At 45.4% G+C, this 18,659-nt stretch overlaps 1 protein-coding gene across 3 annotated transcripts; it reads right to left on the bottom strand.

The window, feature by feature from the left end:
* Positions 1 to 4,217: 4,217 nt before the first annotated feature.
* Positions 4,218 to 16,015, bottom strand: UBALD2 (UBA like domain containing 2). Of its 3 annotated transcripts, none has more exons than XM_072645792.1 (3): positions 15,295 to 15,970; positions 14,459 to 14,521; positions 4,218 to 5,549 (listed from the first exon to the last, which is right to left on the bottom strand). In XM_072645792.1, the coding sequence occupies exons 1-3, from the start codon at positions 15,595 to 15,597 to the stop codon at positions 5,232 to 5,234; spliced, it is 684 nt and encodes a 227-aa protein (XP_072501893.1). In that variant the 5' UTR covers positions 15,598 to 15,970; the 3' UTR covers positions 4,218 to 5,231. The 3 variants fall into 3 exon arrangements, with proteins under 3 accessions (XP_072501893.1, XP_072501894.1, XP_072501895.1); XM_072645793.1 differs by having other exon boundaries at positions 15,478 to 15,941; XM_072645794.1 differs by lacking the exon at positions 4,218 to 5,549 and adding an exon at positions 5,556 to 8,174 and having other exon boundaries at positions 15,295 to 16,015.
* Positions 16,016 to 18,659: the final 2,644 nt, after the last annotated feature.

Raw genomic sequence — 18,659 nt, 5'->3', positions numbered from 1 at the left:
AGATATGTTCTTCTGAGGTAGCAAAGGTGATGCAGTAGAGTGCTGGGCTCGAGTTAGGAAAGCCTGCGTTCAAATTCTGCTTCAGACACTAGCTATGTTACCCTGGACAGGTCACTTAATGTGTTCCCTTATAAGTAAACTTTGTGCAACTCTGCCTCACTTAAATTCAATCCTTGGGCAAGTCAAGAAATCACTCCATGATGTCAGTTGCCCTCTTCAAAGACCAAAGTCTGAACAACAAAAGTAACAGTTCCCTACCTCCTTGGATTTTTGCAAAATGAGCTAATGTATGTACAGTGAATGAAAATAACAGATTTTCATGTGGATATGAAATATGGAAAAAAATGTGGATTTGAGGAAAGAAGTTTGGAATAATCCCCAAAGAATAGGTGAGAGAGAATCAGAGGTGTCGTTGCAAGTAAGAATCGCTAACAAATATTCATAACGGAGATAATTAACATGGTTGCCTGACTTTCTCCAATAGTACTTGGCAAATTAGGAATAAGACCAGTTGATGGTGTGGCAATAACCTTGGATTGAGAATTGAGCAAGAGTCATGGGTAAAGACCCTTGCATCGTTGAACTGGCTAACCACAGAGTCCCCGGAGGAAAGTCAGACCTGCTACGGAGATTCTAAAAGCTAAAAAGGAAGAGATGAATGTGGGCCACATGATCTTAGCCCTCTTCCCCTCTGGGAGCTGAGTATGGTCCCTACCACTTTGGTGACCTTTATTCAAGGAAGAAACACATCAGTCAAAAGCAGTGAAGGAAATCAAAACCCTGGGTTTTTCTGATCTAATTCTCATTTTTTGCTGCGAGAGACAGGTGCCTGGAACCCAAGATAGGGAGTCCCCCACCCACTCTAAACTCAGTCCCTCACATTCTCTTGGGCCTACCTTAACCCACACTTGGTGGGGCAAGAAGCCTGGGGACAACAGAAGAGTTCTTGAAAGGAAAAAGGCAATGGTTCCTAGAAGCCTCTTCTCCCTTCTACCACCCAGTGTGGGTGTTAGGAAGGGATGGGGTTGAGCTATACTATGGGTGGGCAGCAAGGTGGTGCAGTGGATAGAGTGCCAGGACTTAAGTCAGAAAGACTTAGCTCCCTGAGTTAAAACCTGGCTAAGATCCTTACTAGCCGTGTGACCCTGGGCAAATCATATAACCCCTATTGCTTCAGTTGCCATATCTGTAAAATGAGCTGGAGAAGAAAATGGTGAACCCCTGCAGTACCTCTGCTAAGAAAACCCCAAATGGTGAAACAGAGAGTCGGCCACGACTGATAATGACTGAAGAACAAAAACACAATAGGTGACAATGTGTAGTGATGTTTATCTTGATGGGTCTTCTGGGAAGTATGTAGTCCTGGGGTGTGGAAGGAGTTTTTCCCCTTCCTCTGTGATGGACCTGACAAGGTCTTAGAGCCTAGGCCAAGTTCACCTCAAGGGTCATCTTCTTGCTTAACCAGCTATGGTTTGTTCTCAATGACAGCACCAGGGGTCAAAGCAAACACACCTTCTCCTGTTCTCATTTCCCTCAGCTTCTGCCCATTCCATCAAAGGATCAAGCCAGGCCAACCTCTCCTTTTTCTGAAATCCAAATTCAAGTTCTATAGGGAAAGCAGGGATGTTGCAAATGGATAGAGGGCCTGACCTGGAGTCAAGAAGATTCATCTTCCTGAGTTCAAATCTGATCCCAGTCACTTAGACTGAACCTAGGCAAGTCACTTTACCCTGTTTGCTTTATCTGTAAAACAAGTTGGGAGAAGGAAATGGCAAATCACTCCAGTAACTTTGCCAAGAAAACCCTAAATAGGGTTACAAACTTCCATCAAGACCCAACAAGGTTAAGTAGTTGGTTTTTTCCTCATGTACCATAACCTCCCACTTAGAATGATAGGCACCCCCAAAGTTGAGCAGATTTCCAGTCACTAGAATGTAGGGATTCAGGCAGATGCTTTCTATCTTCATCACCCAGAAAAACATCAAAGCTTCAGGTTACCCTAACAAGTACTGTTCTCTGGAGGAGGTTCAGCCATTCCACTCACATATCTGACCTGGTTTGTCTTCACTACAGGGACACAATTTTTCTCACACAAAAGGGACTCTCCCTTCGACGCAGGGGAAAAGAAGAGGTGTGTGGGAGGAGCAGGTTCAATATCTTAGATCCAAAAGGGCCCAATCCCTTCATATTAGAGATGAGGTCAGAGGAAGTTAAGCGATTTAATTCAGGTTATACAGGTAGTACATGTTAGAAATGGAATTTGAACCCAGGTCTTATGACTCCAAGAGATAATGTTGTTCCACTGTACTGCATGTGGGCACCTCCTCATGAGGTATCTGGCTATCCAGGGACATCTGAGGAAACAAAACTGAAAGAGGAAAGTTGAGCATGTGAAATGTGTGTGGGAGGAGTCACATTTTCTACTCTAATTTGGTTGGGGTTACCCCTCATGTAAATATCTCTGAGGAAACTCACAGGTGAGAAAAGTTGTAGCAGGGGAAAATACTTGAATGACCTCCAAGCTCTGAATTAGAAACCAGGAAGACCTCACCTATTTGGTTTAGCTTTTTCACATGATCTTAACCTAGGCCCCTCTGTCATTTTCCAGCAAGTTTCCCCTTGACCAGAATTTTGCTTTTGGGGTTGTCATTTTAGAGGGAGTTTAGGTGGCAGTAGATATGAGTGCTGGAGTTAGTCAGACCTGAGTTCAAATCCTACGTTGCTAAGCCATTGTGTGATCCTGGGCAAATCACAAAAAAGTCCCATCTGCTTCAGTTTCATCTCTAAAATGGGGCTAATAAAGCACCTACCTCCCCAGGGTTGCTTTGAGAATTAAAAGCAAAGCACTCTGCAAACTTTGTATTATATTATAGTATTTGTATCATACAAATGCTATTGTCATTCTGCCTATTTTAGCTATCTGTAGACTTTTAAAATCTCCACTACTAAACTTAAGCTTCTGGAGATCCAGGAATTAAGTTTTGCTCATTTCAAATTCTGGTCAACATCTAGCACCTTGCCTCAGCAGGACTGGGTTTGAACAGGAGAAAAGGCTATGAAGTTATGCCAAAACTCCCAAGGAAACAAGGGTAACAGGAGTTGAGAAGACACAATACACTTATCTACACCAGCTCCCTCCTTTAGCTCTCAAGAACCTTCAGTTTCTCTTATATCCTTTCCAAAAAAAAGGTCTTTCTTGATCTTTCCCCTCTTACCCCCACATACATTATCTAGTATTTACTTGGCATCTAATCTGTGTGCCTCACACACAGGAGGTAATTCATAAATGTTCGTTGATTTAAGTTCTTCTTCATTCATTTCTCAAACTAAGCATGAGTTCTTTCTCTAGGAAACACAGATTACGAGCTCAGCTCCCCTAAGGACAACAGGGGTGTACCTAGAGAATCCAGTGAGTGGAAATAAATTCTAAGATTCTTTTATTAATAAACAGTAGGTCCACCTGTGCTCACCAATATACACAGACCCCCTCACTCCCTTCTTAGGGACCCCAGTGTTTTAACCCAGCTCTCACAATGTACACTTGCTATTCCTGGGATGCTGGATTGGGAAGGACTGAAAATAAGCCTTTACTTTGCTGACAAAACTCCCAGAAAAGCCTGGCTAGCCCCTAGAAGCTGCTACTTCAGAGTTTGGCAGATACTGAAGCTAAGTGGCAGGAAAAGTTGTGGGGTGGGATCTTGGGCAGGTACAGAGGGAAAAACCATCTAACTAAGGAGTCAGGCTTCCTATTAGATCAGATGACTCTCTCAAAGCTATTTCCTCACCCCAGCATTCACTTTGACCAGGAGTTTGCTCCCCCCTCTCCCTTGGGAGCCTAAAGACTGTAATTTGAAGGGACAAAGATCATGAAAGGATGGGAGGTGAAGGGAAGGATAAACAACTCAGGCCTCAACCTCGATTCCATCCCACCCCCTTCAACTACAATCTACACAGGAAAAAAAATGACTATCCAATAGGTCACTTAGGGGGACAGGGGATAACAAATCACTTAGATGAGTTACTGTGACCCCAAACAAGTTACTTCCTTCTCAACTCTACAAATTCATGTTTCAAGGCCCCTCACCTTTCCCCACCCAAACTCCCCTACCTCATTCAACTCAGTCTGCTTCCAGTCCCACCCCCACATCTGAGGACACTGGAGAACAGGGCAGGTTTGTTTCCAAGTAGGAAAGAGCAGTACCACAAGACACAGCAGGTTAGAAAATTCATTTTTTAAAAAAATTTTAAATTAATTAAAAAAAAACCTCAAGCTGGCATGAGCAAGATTCTGATTTAGGAACTAAACCAAGAGTTCTTGGTTGCAAACTCGTCCTGTCCCGCTCAACCAACCTTGCCACCCCCACCACTCCTGGCTCTGGTGGGAAAGGCTTAATGTCCTCCCCACCCCCATCCCTCATGTACAATAGTGCCAGGGCCCCAGCCCTGGAAGGGGGAGGAGATAAATCTTATCTGGAGGTGGGCCACCCCACCAGGGTGGAGACCCTGGGAGCATCAGCAAAAAGAGCAGTTACAGCCTCCAGGGTCTAAGCAGCAGTGATTGGGGGTGGGGGAGAAGATACCATCCAGTCTGAGCTCAGAGGAATCAGCACTTCAGAGGCAGGGTCCAGATGGGAAGGGTGCAAAGTCCTCATCGCCCCTCAAATCCGTTTTTCTGTTGCCTCTAATTCTGGGGAGTCTTAAGGAGAGAGCCTGGCTTCTTCTCTGGCCACTGCCACCATCCAGGTTCACAGCCTCAGCAATGCAGAAAATGGGGTGCACCGCCTCTTCCTATCCTCCGCTGTTACAGCTGCTCTAGACCCTCTCAGGTCATCCGAACTTGTTACCCAGAGATCTATCTGTTATTAGCCAAACACTCCACTGTGGCATAAGTGAAGCAGGGGAGAGGGGGCAGAAAAATGTTCTCCATTTTCCCCTTTCTCCAAGGCTGGCCCCATTCTCCTATACATTAGATATATCTGTATATTTATATATATTATAGTTATATATTAAAAAGAGAAAAAGACCAGTTATTGACTTTCCTGAAGAGAAATCCCCCCTGAAGGCCTCAGGAAGTTTAAAAAAAAATTATAAAATTTTCCAGTGCAATCTTCAGGAAAAACCCCACCCCAACCCACCCTACCCTTCCCTAACCTGTCCTTCTCTGCACCCACCCCTACCCCAAGCACTTCTAGCCCCTGCACCCCCAGCCCGGGCTCTAGCAGCACAAAGTCTTATCTCTGCCCATCCATTGCAGCCACAGCTTTCTGCTGGGAACCCCCCTGTTGTGCCCCGGGGGGCCACGTGGGCTGAGGATGGTGGAGATGGTGCAGACTGTGAGTTGTGGGGGAAGAGGGTGGGATCCAGGCTGCCTGATGGCTGGGTGGAGAGGAGGCCCAAAAAGGGCTGAAGTTTGCAGGGGGGGAGCAAGCCATGGCTGTCATGGGGCTGTTACTGCTCTGCAGGGTCTCCGAGGCCCGTAGCTTGGAGAACATGGCCAACGCATCCGGGAAATTGGGTGGCGTAGCAGGTGTGTTGCTAGGTGTGCACATCTGTAGAGAGAGAAAATCCAGGGTGGTGTTCAAGCCAAGCTCCGACCCAAAATAGGGACCCACATTAGCTCCCACCAACACCCCCACAAGCTTAGCAAATACCTCCTCCTTTCTCACAAAAGATTTGTGGCACCTAGCTTTTAAGAATCAGCTTTCCCAGATCATTTTCCCAACCTTGGATCACTCCCTACCTCCAGGGCTGTTCTTCAGCCCCAGAGCAACAGCAGCTGGACAAAACATAAACCACTCACCCCATCCCCTCAGGCCTGAAACAATCGAGAGAAATGAGGACAAAATCAAAGGTGGTTTCACCAGAATTCCAGCAGAGCAATGGCACTGCTTTGGTGGGAATTATCTTCACCCAACATCCACAAAAGGAGACCCTGTGGGTATTTATAACCACCATCTCACAGGTGAGAAAATGGAGGCCCAAGAGGTGATTCAGGTACTGCCCAAGGTCTCATCTGCCCCACTATCAACTCAATGTTCCACAACCCATCTTCTTTCGGGAAATCTTCCCCTTTGCTTGGGAAGGTTCTCGGAAGGAAGGGATCGATTCAGGCAAAATCTAAAACAAGCCACTGTCAAATGCACAAAAGGAAAACCATTTGTAGAGACCTCAGACCCAGTCCTGAGCAAAGGTTTTGCTATTTGCTAGCTAGTGAGTCTCTGTACAGGTTAAAGAGCTCATCTCTCCAGGCCTTAGGCTAGATAATCTCAGTGTTGAAAGGACCTTTAACATCTAACCTCAGATTAGTTCTGGAGGAATTAGGTGGCTTTTCCCCTCTAGCTTGGCACTCAGGAGGGGAAAAGTGAAGACAGCCAAGCAATAAGAATGAAGGCTCCTCCATTTCTATGGTGTTTTTATAGTTACAAAGGGCTTTCACAAACAAAATCTTAATAGATACTCATAAATGGCCCTGTGTGATATAGGGATTATAATCTCCATTTTACAGAAAAGGAAAACTGAGGATCAGTGGGGTGGTTAAGTGACTTTGCTCCAGGTCATATAACTACTTGGATATAGAGCAGCTAGCAAGGACAGGGACTCACTCGGTCAGAAGACCCACTTCTACTATCCTGGATTCAGTGAGGTGGGTTTAATAGAGAAAATGCCAGATTTGGACTCCAAGGATCTGAGCTCAAATTTAACCACTTAATTTACTACCTGTGACCTGGGGCTAGTTTAGGGGTGGGGAACCTTCTGCCTCCAGATCCTCAATCCGAACTTTTGGATTCTGTCAAAGGGCCACACTGGAAGACCTAGAGGCAAAAGGTTCCTCACCCCTGGGCTTGTCACTTAACTTCAGTAGGACGTCAAAGTAGACGACCCCTCCCCCAAAGGCCTCCTTCTAAACTTCACATCTCTGAACCGGAGACCTAGGCAAAACACCCGAACTTAGCCACACTATGGGTACTCCCTGCTCAAGGACTATTTCTATGTTTACCAGATACTAAGTATTCTAAAGGAGCTGTTCCTGGGTCCCCCTGGTCTTCTGGTCCCTTTGTGGGGCTAGAAAGAGGTTCAATGACGGGAATGAGGGAGCAAAGAGAAGAATCCAGGTCAATGAAATCTGGTCACCTTAGCAGCTTCTCCCTTTCCTCCTGGAACCTTCATTCTCTGAATGTCTCCTAATTTTAGCTGCAGCAGTGGTCCCTCCCTAGGACTCACCCCAGGAATGTGGGGAAAGGGAAGAGGAGATGGTTCTAGAAATCTATGACTCCTGATTAACTTTCCATCGCTTTCTAGTGGGAGTGAGGTCTGGCCTGAGAACAATCTTCCCCTCCCCTTTCCAAGGACAGTCCAATGTGCTTATTCAGTAAGAAGAAGGTTAAAATCTGGAGGGAACAGATCTGGTTTCAAATGCTGACTCTGTTACTTACCACCTGTGTGATGGGTAGCAAGTCACTGAACTTCTCTGGGCCTCAGTTTCCTCAACTGTATAAATGACCTCAAAGGTCCTTTCCATTTCTAAATCTATGACTGAAGAACACTCTCACATCGGCATCCCCGGGATTACAAAACTGCCCCCATCTGCATACCCAATCTAGAAGAAGGCACATTACTGGCCTCCCCAACCCAGGACTCTCCTCACCACACCCCACTTTACCCACAGCAACAAATAATACACAGGAGGAGAAAGGGGAAGGTCAGTGAATCCTATCAACAAGGATCAAATCAAACCCTCCAGTCAGGCCTAGCTCCTTCAGAAGGAATCTGGTTAAAGTCATTTCTACAAAACACCTATCTGCTGAAGCACAATGGCCACTGCATTAAATTGTTCCACTAAAATGTGGCACCGGAGTACACAGAGTGCTGGGCCTGGAGTCAGGAAGACCTGAGTTCAGACTCTTACTAGCTGTGTGACCCTGGGCAAGTCACTTTCTCTTTCTTTACTTCAGTTTCTTCAACTGTAAAATGGGATAATAAGAGTACCTACCTCCCAGGGTTGTTGTGAGGATCAAATGAGGTAACAATTATAAAGTGGTTAGCACAGTGCCTGGCACAGAGTATGTGCTATAGAAATGCTTACTCCCTTATTCCCCCACTTGGGGCTTCAGTTTCCTCATCTGCAATAAGAGGGAGTTGAACTAGGTGAGATGATCTCTTCCAGCTCTGACAGTCTGAGAAACAGGAGAAATAACAGAAGGGCTCTATATTTACATAGTCTGTATCAATCTACAGTTATCTTCATTTGTCTACTCACTATTCCCTCTCACATATTCGTAGCAGTTGACGTTTAACGCTGTCCTTTAAGGTTTATACTTTACAGGAATTTTTTTCACCAGATGCTCACAAAATACAGCCCTATGAGTATTATAAAACCCATTTCACAAATGAGCCAATGGAGATTCAAGAGTTTCAGGGACTGCCCAAAGTCTCCCTTTGACTCCAAGTTTGGCTCTACCATACCAGCTCAATGTTCCTCAACTCATCTTCTCCTTTGCTGAATTTCTCCTCTTGGTCACACACCCTCTTCTTCACTTTTCTTTCTTTTGATAATCCAATCCCAAACCATCCTTTGATGGCTCAAATCACAATCCTTCCGTCTATAGCAACCCAGTGAACTTACTGTCCTCTCAAGTCTTGCAGCATTTGTCTATACTAATGGTTTTCAAATTTTTTGGTCTCAGGACTCTTAATTACTGAAAATTCCCCCACTACCAAAGAGTTTTTATATTACTAGGTCTCTATCCATATTTGGCTTATTAGAAAATAAAATGTATTCGTATTATGAAAAATGTTTTACCTTAAGGGTAAAGAACCTGTGGTTTATACCATTCACTCAATTATCAAGTGACCATTATGTGCAAGATACTAGAAATATGAAAATGAAAAACACAGCCTTTACTCTCAAAGGGCCTGTAATCTAATTATGGAGCCAGGGGATATAATGCACACAAATAAATATAAAGCAATATCAATTATAAGGTAAAGGATTGATTCTCCAGATAAAATTTTCCAAAGAAAATTTCAAGGAAAAGCATTTTTTTGATGGAGTGATCAAGGAAGACTGCCCAGAGGAAGGGGCATCTGAGATGGGCCTTGATTGAAGAAGATTATCCACAGGCAGACAGATGTGAAGGGGGTATGTTTTACACAAAGGAAGCAGAGGGCAGCAGGACACAACTGGGAAACAGCTGGCAGTCCATTATGCCTGAAATAGGTGAAAGGGTTCGAAGGGAAGCAAGAGTGGAAAGGGCGGGTCACAGTAGGAAGGCTGAAGAGTTTTCATCTTATCCCAAGGGCCAGCAGTTTCCCAAATGGGTAGGGAGGTACAAAGGACAATTCAAACTGAGGAAGTGTGAAGATATCAAGAGTTATACGTGTTCTTTTTTTCCCATTTAAAAACAAAAGTAAGCTTCGCCATATAATATTGACTACACAGACAGACTTGGGTGTCCTCACTCACTACAGGCAGAGGGTGAAACATCCTGAGCAGAAGGCTCAAGTTCCCTAAAATGGTGGCCATCATTCTACATGCTTGCTTAATTAGATTTTACAGATCTCATCTCAACTAGCTTAAACTAAACTAACCAGCCCCAAATGGACAACTGGTATAGAGAGTCCTCTGTAGAAACCTCAGAATGAAAATAATACTAAGAGTATAAACAAGAGAATAAGAAAATGACAGAAATCACTGTTCTACTTCCACTAGGAGCTCTTCCATCATCCATGCTACAAGGTAAAAACAGGGCACTAATTAGACCCAAGTGGACCCAAAAAATTTATAAATGTTCAAGACTTTTTGAAATACAAATTCACACCCACCAGCATTAACAAAGAACCTCTTCTAAAGGAAATATCTTGCTGTGAGATCAGCTAATGATAGTATGAAGCCATCACTTTTAGCCAGACACTTAAAAAAAGCCTAAAAAATATAAACACCAACCCCTTACATACCTTACTCTGAAAACTAGAAAAAGAAATTCTTGTAAAATGCTTTAAAAAAATTCTCCCAAACAAGCGTGTCAGTGGGTTTTGAACACATTTGTTAAAAAGACATTAAAATGTTAAAACCTTGCAATTAGCATGTAAAAACTAATTTACTAGTCGAATTTCTACAAACACGTTTGTCATGATTGGTGGATGGCATCAATGAGGATGATTCAACAGGCCCAGCCAACAAAGTATTTCTTCCATTTGGACCTACTCGTCTTTTTATCATTTCCAGACATGATAACTGTTAAAATCTTTAGCATCAGAGGAAAGTGAATTTCAATCAAGACCTTTAAAAACTGCTTATATCACGAGGGGTTAGACCCAAATTTTTAAAAAGTATCTTCTACCCTGTTAATTTTTAGAGGAGCAGAAAGGTTTTGTGTACTGTTAATAAAATTATTTTATAAAGACCTAATTTCAAATCTGGCCTCTGACTCTTGCTGGGTGACTCATCACAAGTCACTTAACCCCTTTTGCCTCAGTTTCCTCATCTGTAAAATAAGCTCCAGAAGGAAATGGCAACCACTCCATTATCTTTGCCAAGAAAATCCCAAATAGGCCAAAGAGTTGGGCAGGAATAAACCGACTGAACAAAGCCATTTTTACCAATTCGGACCTGAAGCCCAAGGTCAAAGGAGAGTTAAATAGCAGCAATATGTTTGAACTCCCAGTCCTCTGATACCAAATCTAGCACTTTCCCCATTGTCAACATGTTGCCTCTGTGTTGTCTCATTTCTTGCACTGCTACACTTAAAATGCTTAGGGATCTCTTGGGACTCCCAACTCCCTTCTCCCATTTGGTTTTTTATTTCTTTAACATTTTAAACTCTTTGAGGACGAGGAATGTGCTTCATCCTACTTTATATTAGCTTGTTTGATGTTCCCTGAAAAGGGCATGTCTGTCTCTGTGGATTTTGCATGGGCTGTCCATGAGGGCTACCACTTATCTCTACCTGACTCTCTGCCTACATTCAAGACTGAGTTCATGTCACCTTCTGTGGGAAACTTAATGGACCTCCCCCCACACGTTTCCCAGCTATCACTGCTCTCCTTCCTTAAATTATATTGAATATACTTGTGTAAATATCCTTCTGCACACCTAGATTGTAACTTGCCATGCATACAGAAGGCATTTAAATGTGTATTAGATAGCATAACCTCCAGAAGTACAAGGTCATGTGTCTAATTTGAACTCCCCAGGAGGAGAGGCACCACTTCTCATTCATGCTGCCTGGCACATAGTAGGACTCATTTCACCTGAACTTTGTATCCTGAGTGCTAGTACAGGTCACTAAACTGAAATCAGCTGATTGGTATTCTTATGTGTATATATTTCAGTAGTTTGTCTTTTTGGAGAAAACTTGGCAAATGTTATTTACAATGCCAAAAGGTACATTCACTTAGCAAGGGTCAAGATCTTAGCTGGTCCTACCTTGCCTAGTGGTACAAGGAATCAGGCAGCTACTAGATAAACTTAAGAGTCTACTTCACACAGACCTGCCCTCCTCCCTTCCCTAACTGGGACACTCTACTCCCTCCCTACAGTGGGGCACAGTAGGAAAAAAAAAATGTAGTTGGGGCTGCCATGGCAGTAGGTGGCTTCCACTTGGGAGAATAATAGCTAGCATTTATATATGGCTTTAAGATTTGCAAGGTGCTTTGCATGTTTATCTCATCTGATACCTGCAAAAATCCTGAAAAGTGTTGTCTCCTTATTAAGGAAAGTGAGGCTAAAGAGGTTAATGTAGGGTCTCACAGCCAGCATATGTCAGAGGGGAGATTTGAATTCAGGCTTTTCTGGCTCCAAGGCCAACTCCACATTCATTATTACCACCTAGCTGCCTTAGACATTAAGAGAAGGGCAAGATAAAAAACAGGAACAGGTCAATTTACAGTTCCTTTCTTAAGACACACCTCCCTTATTTTATTCCAGCACACTTGCTACACTAACACAGCCATGTAAGGAGTCTCAGAATGGACACACTGAATCAAAGACAAAGGCAGTCTCAAACCCATTCTGGCCCAGCTCTTGCTTGGGGGTGGGGGAGGGGAAAGAATGCAAAGTTATCTTTTCCTGAGGACTCCACCAAAGATTACAGCCAACAAACAGTAAACACCAAAGTTGAGTTTCTGAGAAATGGGTCATCAGCAGGTCCCCAGGCTAGGGAGGGAACTGGTGAGGAAGGAGGCATGAGATAGCATCCATCTCCCTGATACCAGCATTCAAACACAAGCCTCATTTTAAAGCAGGAGTTGTTTGTGGGGGTTTTATTTAACTTTTAAATTTTTGTCATGGACCCCTTTGACAAGTCTGGTGAAGCCTAAGGATCTTTTTTTCTCAATTTTTTAAAATTTTAAATAAAATTAATCAGATCACAAAAGAAACCAATTACACTGAAATACAGTTATCAAAATATTTTTAAAAACATGTTCACAGATCCCAGCTTGAGAATCTATCCCTCTTTGTAAAAAAAAAAAAAAAAAAAAAAAAAAAACATAAAAAACTTTCAGAAGGATTTTTGAGCTCATAGTGGACAAAATTAAGAGACTAGGAAGGCTAGAATGTTATCCACTTCCCCTTAGCGCCCTACATCTCTCCACCTTCTGGGGCCTATCAGAAGATTTCTTCTTTGGAGAAAAGCAGACAGGCAGATAGACTGTTCTGCTAATTTAGACACCTAACACCTGGTCAGTAAACCTGGGGCAGGTGTTGCTGTCAGTAGCCTGTCCATTTTATTCCAAATTATTATTTTTTTAAGTCTCAGCAATTCTAAGAGAGAAGGAAGGACTTCCATTTTGTAAAGTACAATTTCAAAGCAAAGCAGATTAGGGAGAATTATTATTTTTTAAAAGTCTCAGCAATTCTAAGAGAGAAGGACTTCCATTTTCTAAAGCACAATTTAAAAGAAATTCCCATTTCTCCTTGATGACTAGATGGAATGGGAGAGCAAAGTAGATTAGGAAGATTGAATACAAAGTATTTCTTCCAGCAAACATCTGTAGATAATGTAGGGGGAAGGGAAGGCCAAGGATATAAACACTTGTGAAAAAGTTACTTCAGAAGGTAGTCAAGAGTAGATATCCAGGAGAATAACATTTGACAAGGTGGAGTCACTAGGGCATTCTCCCAACAACCCACCCTAACACACAGAGACAGACAGACATAGACACAGTCACGCAGTCACACACACACCCCCTTAGCTAATAGGTAACTAGCTAGAAAAACAGGGAAAGAATAGGCAGTTGGTGCTGGGACACCGTATTGATCAATGAAGGCTCCAGAGAAACAATGGGAAAAAAACCAAGCCTTCTTCCTTTCACCGCACAAGAGGTGGACTATGGGTGTGGAATAGAACATATGCTGTCAGACAAGGACAACATGTGGTTGGTTTTGCTAAATTATTTGTCACTTAAAAGTCTTTGTTTTAGGAGAAGGCTTACTGGGAAGGTGAGAGTGAAACAGAGGAGGTATGTAATGAAACTAATTCGATGTAAAAACACAGAAGTACAACAAAAAACAAAAGCTTTGAAGGAATTTTTCTGTCTGGATGGGGTAGAGGTACCCCTTAACCAAGAGAACAAAAGGTTCTAGAATGGGGCAGGGGCTCTAAAGGGAAGCTTTAGGGGAATGTATTATTCTGGGTCGATTATAAATACTAAGATACCCAATGCTGCAGAACGATTAAGGGGGATTCTGTGCCTCATCTTATCCCCCAATCAGGGTCAAACCTGCCCGGTTGCCAACCCTAAGTGGGCTAGGTGAGAGGGGCACACACATTGGAGGATATCACTCAATTCTCCCATTCTATGCCCATTTCCTCTGGCAGAGGGCTCATAAGAATGGATTATTCCACCCCCCCCCTTTTGTTTCCCCCTAATTCATGGCCCCCCAGAGCAGCACCAAAAAGGGACTAGGAGGTCCACTTTCAGCAACCTTCAAACCTCCATCTCTCCAGCTTCCAAGGCTTAACTATCTCTTGCACTCTATATCTCCCAGCTCCCCTCCTTCCCAGGAAGCTCAGCCAACAGGGGTGGGGAGTGGGGAGGACTCAGGCCCTAGGTCATGGTCAAGCAGCTCAGGGTCCAGGGTCACCAAGTTTGCTCTGGGCCTGTCTGAGCAGTTCTTTCCTGGAAGACATTTTGGCTTTGTTTACATTTGCAGGCAAGGCGCTCGCTCCAAGGCAACATGGCTGTCACCGGCCTAGCTCGCTGACAGCAAGCCCCCCACCTCCAGCCCCGCTAGCATCCCTGGCACCTAGACCCGGGGGGCAGCCCCCACCAAGCGCTGTCTGCTGCGGGTGGGGGGGTGGGGGGAGGCTCTGGCTCTTCCCGCCACACTAGAGGCCCCACTTCCGCACTGGCTTGCTTGCATAAGTCTAAAATCTTCGGGGATGGGGGGGGGGGGTGTAGGATTAGGTCTGTCTACTTCCTCCCCTCAACCTTCCCACCCCCCACCATAACTTACCATCTGGTGGTGATGGTGGCTGTTGGGAATGTTTGTTTCTTGGAAAAACGTGCTCAGGGCGGTCTGTGGGCAAACAGAGAGTGGCAGTTAGCCAAGCCGGGGTGGGGGAAGCAGAACCCCAACAGAAGCTGGGGCCGGCCGGGATGGCACCACTCCCGGCCTCCACCTCCAATACCCCCCCCCCCCCGGCTTGGCAACTAGGGCAGCTCCCCCTTTTCTTCCAATGGCCAGATCACCCTACCCGTCCTGCACCGAGCCCGGTGTCACTCCAGTTAAAAGTCGCCGCCGGTTCCCACGTGGAGAAATAAGCAGTAGGGCCACGGGGGGGGGGGGGGGGGGGGGCTGGGCGCGACGTGGGGGAGAAGCTAGACACTTCCGCAACCCCCACTCCTGGCTATCTCCCTTACAACTGCTCTCCCCCAGGACCACTCCCCCTCCTGCCAGGAGAGGAACCGCGTCCCTCCACTACAGCCGCCCACCCCCCTTCAGGAAGAGGGAGGCCCAGCTCCCGGAGCCTGAAGCTCGGGAGCTCCACACGCCTCCGCGATCTTGGGGGACCACGGGCTCGCCTTCTCCGGGCCCGGACACCCATAGCCACCCCTCCCCAGTCACCACGACGCGGAAAGGGGGAGGACAGGGTTTCACGCGCCCTTCTTTCCTTGGGGTCTGGGAACTCATGGGTCGGTAGCCTCCCCCCTTCCCCTAATAAACTTGGGGCGCAGACGGGGGACCGGGAAGAGGGGGGTGTGTGCGTGTGTGCGTATTCGTGGGAGCTGAACTCGCCGCTACCCACTCGTGGCCTGGTCTGGCCCCGTGGGTTATTTAAAGATACACACACTATTCTTGGATCGAGTCCGGCAGGGATAGAAATAGATGAGGTGAAGCGCAGGGGAGGCAGCGGCGTGCAGTGGAGGAGGGGGCCCGCCCGGGCCATAACGGGAAGCGTGAGCCAAGCCCCGTCCGTCCGTCAGTCTGTCCGTCCGTCCCTCCTCCCGGCGGCCGGAAAAGCACGAACGCACCTCGAACTGCCAGTGGGCCGCCTGCAGCAGCTGCTTCGCCTGGTCGGCCGCGCAGCCCGCGGCCAGCACGAACTGGTTGATCATGACCTGGTGCCTGAGCTCCTCCATATTCACCGACATGGCCGGAAGAAGCGAAGCCGGCCCCAGTCGCCCGGCGGGGAAGGAGAGTCCGAGGCTCGAGGCGCTGAGGGGAGCCGGGAGGCGTCCGCCGAGGCTGGGCTTGCTCCTTCTCTCTCGCCTTTCTCCCCGGCCTGCGCCCGCCGGCCTCCTTCCCAACCCCCAGCAGCCGCCTCCTGCGCTCCCTCCCCTCCCTTCGGCCCAAGCAGCCTGCTTCAGTCGGCCCCGACCGGACGAATGTTGTGGTTCGCCCGCTCTCCCTCCTCCCGGGGAGAACACCACAAACAACAGCGCGGGGCGGGGCCTGGGAGGGCCCCAACGTTCGAGGCCCCGCGTTCCGCGGCCTCTGATTGGACGGCGCGCCTCTCCGCCAGAGCCCCGGCGCATGTATGGATGTTCGATTCGAATCCCAGAGTCGCCGAGGCTGTTACTGTTGCTCTCTTTTTTTTTTTTTTTTTCCCTTGCCCCTCCCCCCACCCTGGCCTAGTCCATTGGAGGAGGCTTGAGCTGTCGGGCTCCCTGGGCATTGGCTGTTTGCTGTGTTTTGGCTTCTGAGGCCGGTGATTGGCTGCAATCTACCAGTCGGGGAGGAACCGCCGGTGCTGATTGGCCATTCGTGCTCCTGTTTGAACTCAAGTTGAAAACCTTGAGTGTTTGCTGATTGGCTGAGGCCCTTCTGTTTTCTGTTGTAGGAATGGGGCTGGTGTAGCCAAGTTCATTCATTACTTCATTGAAACTGAACATGCTCAGCTGGAAAAGCAAGCCTGAGTGGGTTTGACTCATTTCCTTTCGAAGATGTGGTCATCTCAAGAAACAGAATTATCAAAATAGAAAACAGACAGGGTTGTTGCAGCTGCTCAAATCACAGTTGTATAACTTTCAAGACCCCTCACTTTTTTTTTTTTTGTGCAAAATTTTGGAACTTTGGTCTCTGAAAATGTAAAACAATAAGAGTTTATAATGAATACTGTAAGCATTCCACTGATGCAGAGGAAAAAAATATATATTTCTCAGTCTTTAGAGCTGAAGTTTGTTTTGTTTTTTCTTTTCCTGGACATACTGAAGCTTTAATTTCCTTTACAAAAAAAAAAAAAACCAAAACACAGAGCAAGTTAGGTTGTGTTTGTCCTTCGTTCTCAAAGAGGACCGTGACATCAAGATGATGACATGACTTGCAGTTGACTTTGATTTGAGTCTGTGCAAGGTCACCAACCTCACTTTCTCCTTCAGAGCCATCTGAGTCTAGCGGCCTGATATTTATCAGGACAATTGGAGACGGCCCAGGATGCAGTGGGAGACCCTGGCCCTTTCGGGCTAAGTCTTATCACATTCTCACTTTGAGGGAGAAACACCCATTCAATGAATAGGCTTCTTTAAGTTACTCAAGGGATGGGTCCTTTAATCAAAAAAAAAAAAAACAAAACAAAGAAAAACAAAGAAAGAAAAGAAATCAAACTAGGAGGGGAAGACCCTCAGGGTTCCTGGGTAAAAGAGAAACAATTACGATTTAGTTATTACATTCTCACTTTGAGTGAGTAACTGTTATCCTAGCTCATTAAAAACAAAAACAAAATGAAATCCATTTGATCTTAAGGACTTTGTGTTTGGGAGTTTCTGGGCTGTCGGGAAAAGGAAAAGGAGTGTGATTACATATGTTTATTTGGTCAATAGGGGCTGGAGCCCTACCAGTATGCTCACACAGAACTGGATTCTGTCTGATCTCTAAAAAGAGGAGATCAGGTTATTCTAGCTCTCTGACTCATTCTAGCTCTCCAGAATTCCGGAGACAATTTCTCAGTTTACATTTGGCTCATTTCCAGTGTCTCACAAAGAGAAGATACTAAATGGATGAAGTGGCAGATATGAAGTATGGGATAGGTATTTATCTTCTATCACAAAAGAAATGCTTAAAACACAAAACACTCTTAAGCTGAAATTGACAAATACTTAAAACATGAAACTAGGAATGCTGGGACACTCTTCAATCAGGTGAGAAAGACCAAATGGGATAATTTAAGGTTCAGATAGCGGAAGGGAGCCCATACACATAGAAATATATTACCTATTATAATCTCCTAGGAAGTGAAAACTCCTAGGAGACCTGGGAGACTGCTGAACAGGTTTGATTTTCCTCTCCTTCTGTGCTATCTAAAGCAGCAACTCAAGGTCTAGATCTTCTAATGCATGGGTCATTTTCTTGGTGATGATCTTCTTTAAGAAGGCTGTAGTTGTAGAAAGCTGCTGCTAATCAACTTATAGGAATTCCCAACCTCCTGTCCTTATGAAGTAGCAGCCAAGGCTAGAAAGATCTATCTCAGTATTGCTGTTCACTTACATGTGTTCAGAAGAAATAAAAAGCAGAACAGGCAGCTAAGTACTAGAGATCCAGCCTCAGACTCACCCAAGCAAGTATATGTGAAGTCACTGGTATGCAGATATAGTTGCCAGACAAGGAAGAGCTTGTTGGAATCTCAACCTGTGGTAGAGCATTCCGAGCTCATATTGGTCTGATCAGCCACAGTCGGACACACTGAAATTTCACTTTATCAAATGATGTCATTTTGGTCCTCTGAGAACAAAGGAGAACAACCAACTAATTCAAAAGAAAAAAGAGAGCAGGAGTGGAAGTTGTTTCTCCCATTAAAATGGGAAGCTCTTTCTGCTCAGCCTTCTTCAACATTAACCCCTGGTGATGAGGACCAACCAGGGATGGGTCTCTGGTCATGTGTGTTTTTTTATGTGGATCTGAGTATGAGGCCTATCTCTGAGGGACCAGAATACAGGCTCAACTCCATGGAAAGTATCCAAATCTAGCAAAACATGGTGACTTCTCTGATTATATTTAGAGAAGTTATATACGGAGAGAGTCCTGGTGTGTTGTAGGAAGACGGAGAAGGAGGTGGAGAGAAAGGTATAGAGAAAAGCAGGCCTAGAGAACAGAAGACTATTGAAAGCATTTAGGTCTAGTCTAGTAGAAGGGTACTTAGATCATTTAGTCTAGCTCTTTCACTTTACAAATAAGAAAACTGATTCCCAGAGAAGTTCAGTGATTTTTCTTTAGGTAA

The sequence above is a fragment of the Notamacropus eugenii genome, chromosome 2 (genome assembly GCF_028372415.1).
Source record: "Notamacropus eugenii isolate mMacEug1 chromosome 2, mMacEug1.pri_v2, whole genome shotgun sequence".
NCBI lineage: Eukaryota > Metazoa > Chordata > Mammalia > Diprotodontia > Macropodidae > Notamacropus > Notamacropus eugenii.
The sequence above is the reverse complement of the archived record's forward strand: the minus strand, read 5'-3'. Positions and strand labels throughout refer to the sequence as shown.

What these genes read in the sequence shown, in the direction of transcription:
- UBALD2 (XM_072645794.1), bottom strand. Translation starts at nt 15,981, where the DNA reads ATGCGCCGGGGCTCTGGCGGAGAGGCGCGCCGTCCAATCAGAGGCCGC. An exon ending in GGACTCGATCCAAGAATAGT is followed by an intron (nt 14,522 to 15,294) that starts GTGTGTATCTTT and finishes GTTTGCCCACAG; the next exon opens with ACCGCCCTGAGCACGTTTTT. An exon ending in GCCACCATCACCACCAGATG is followed by an intron (nt 8,175 to 14,458) that starts GTAAGTTATGGT and finishes CCTGTTTCTCAG; the next exon opens with ACTGTCAGAGCTGGAAGAGA.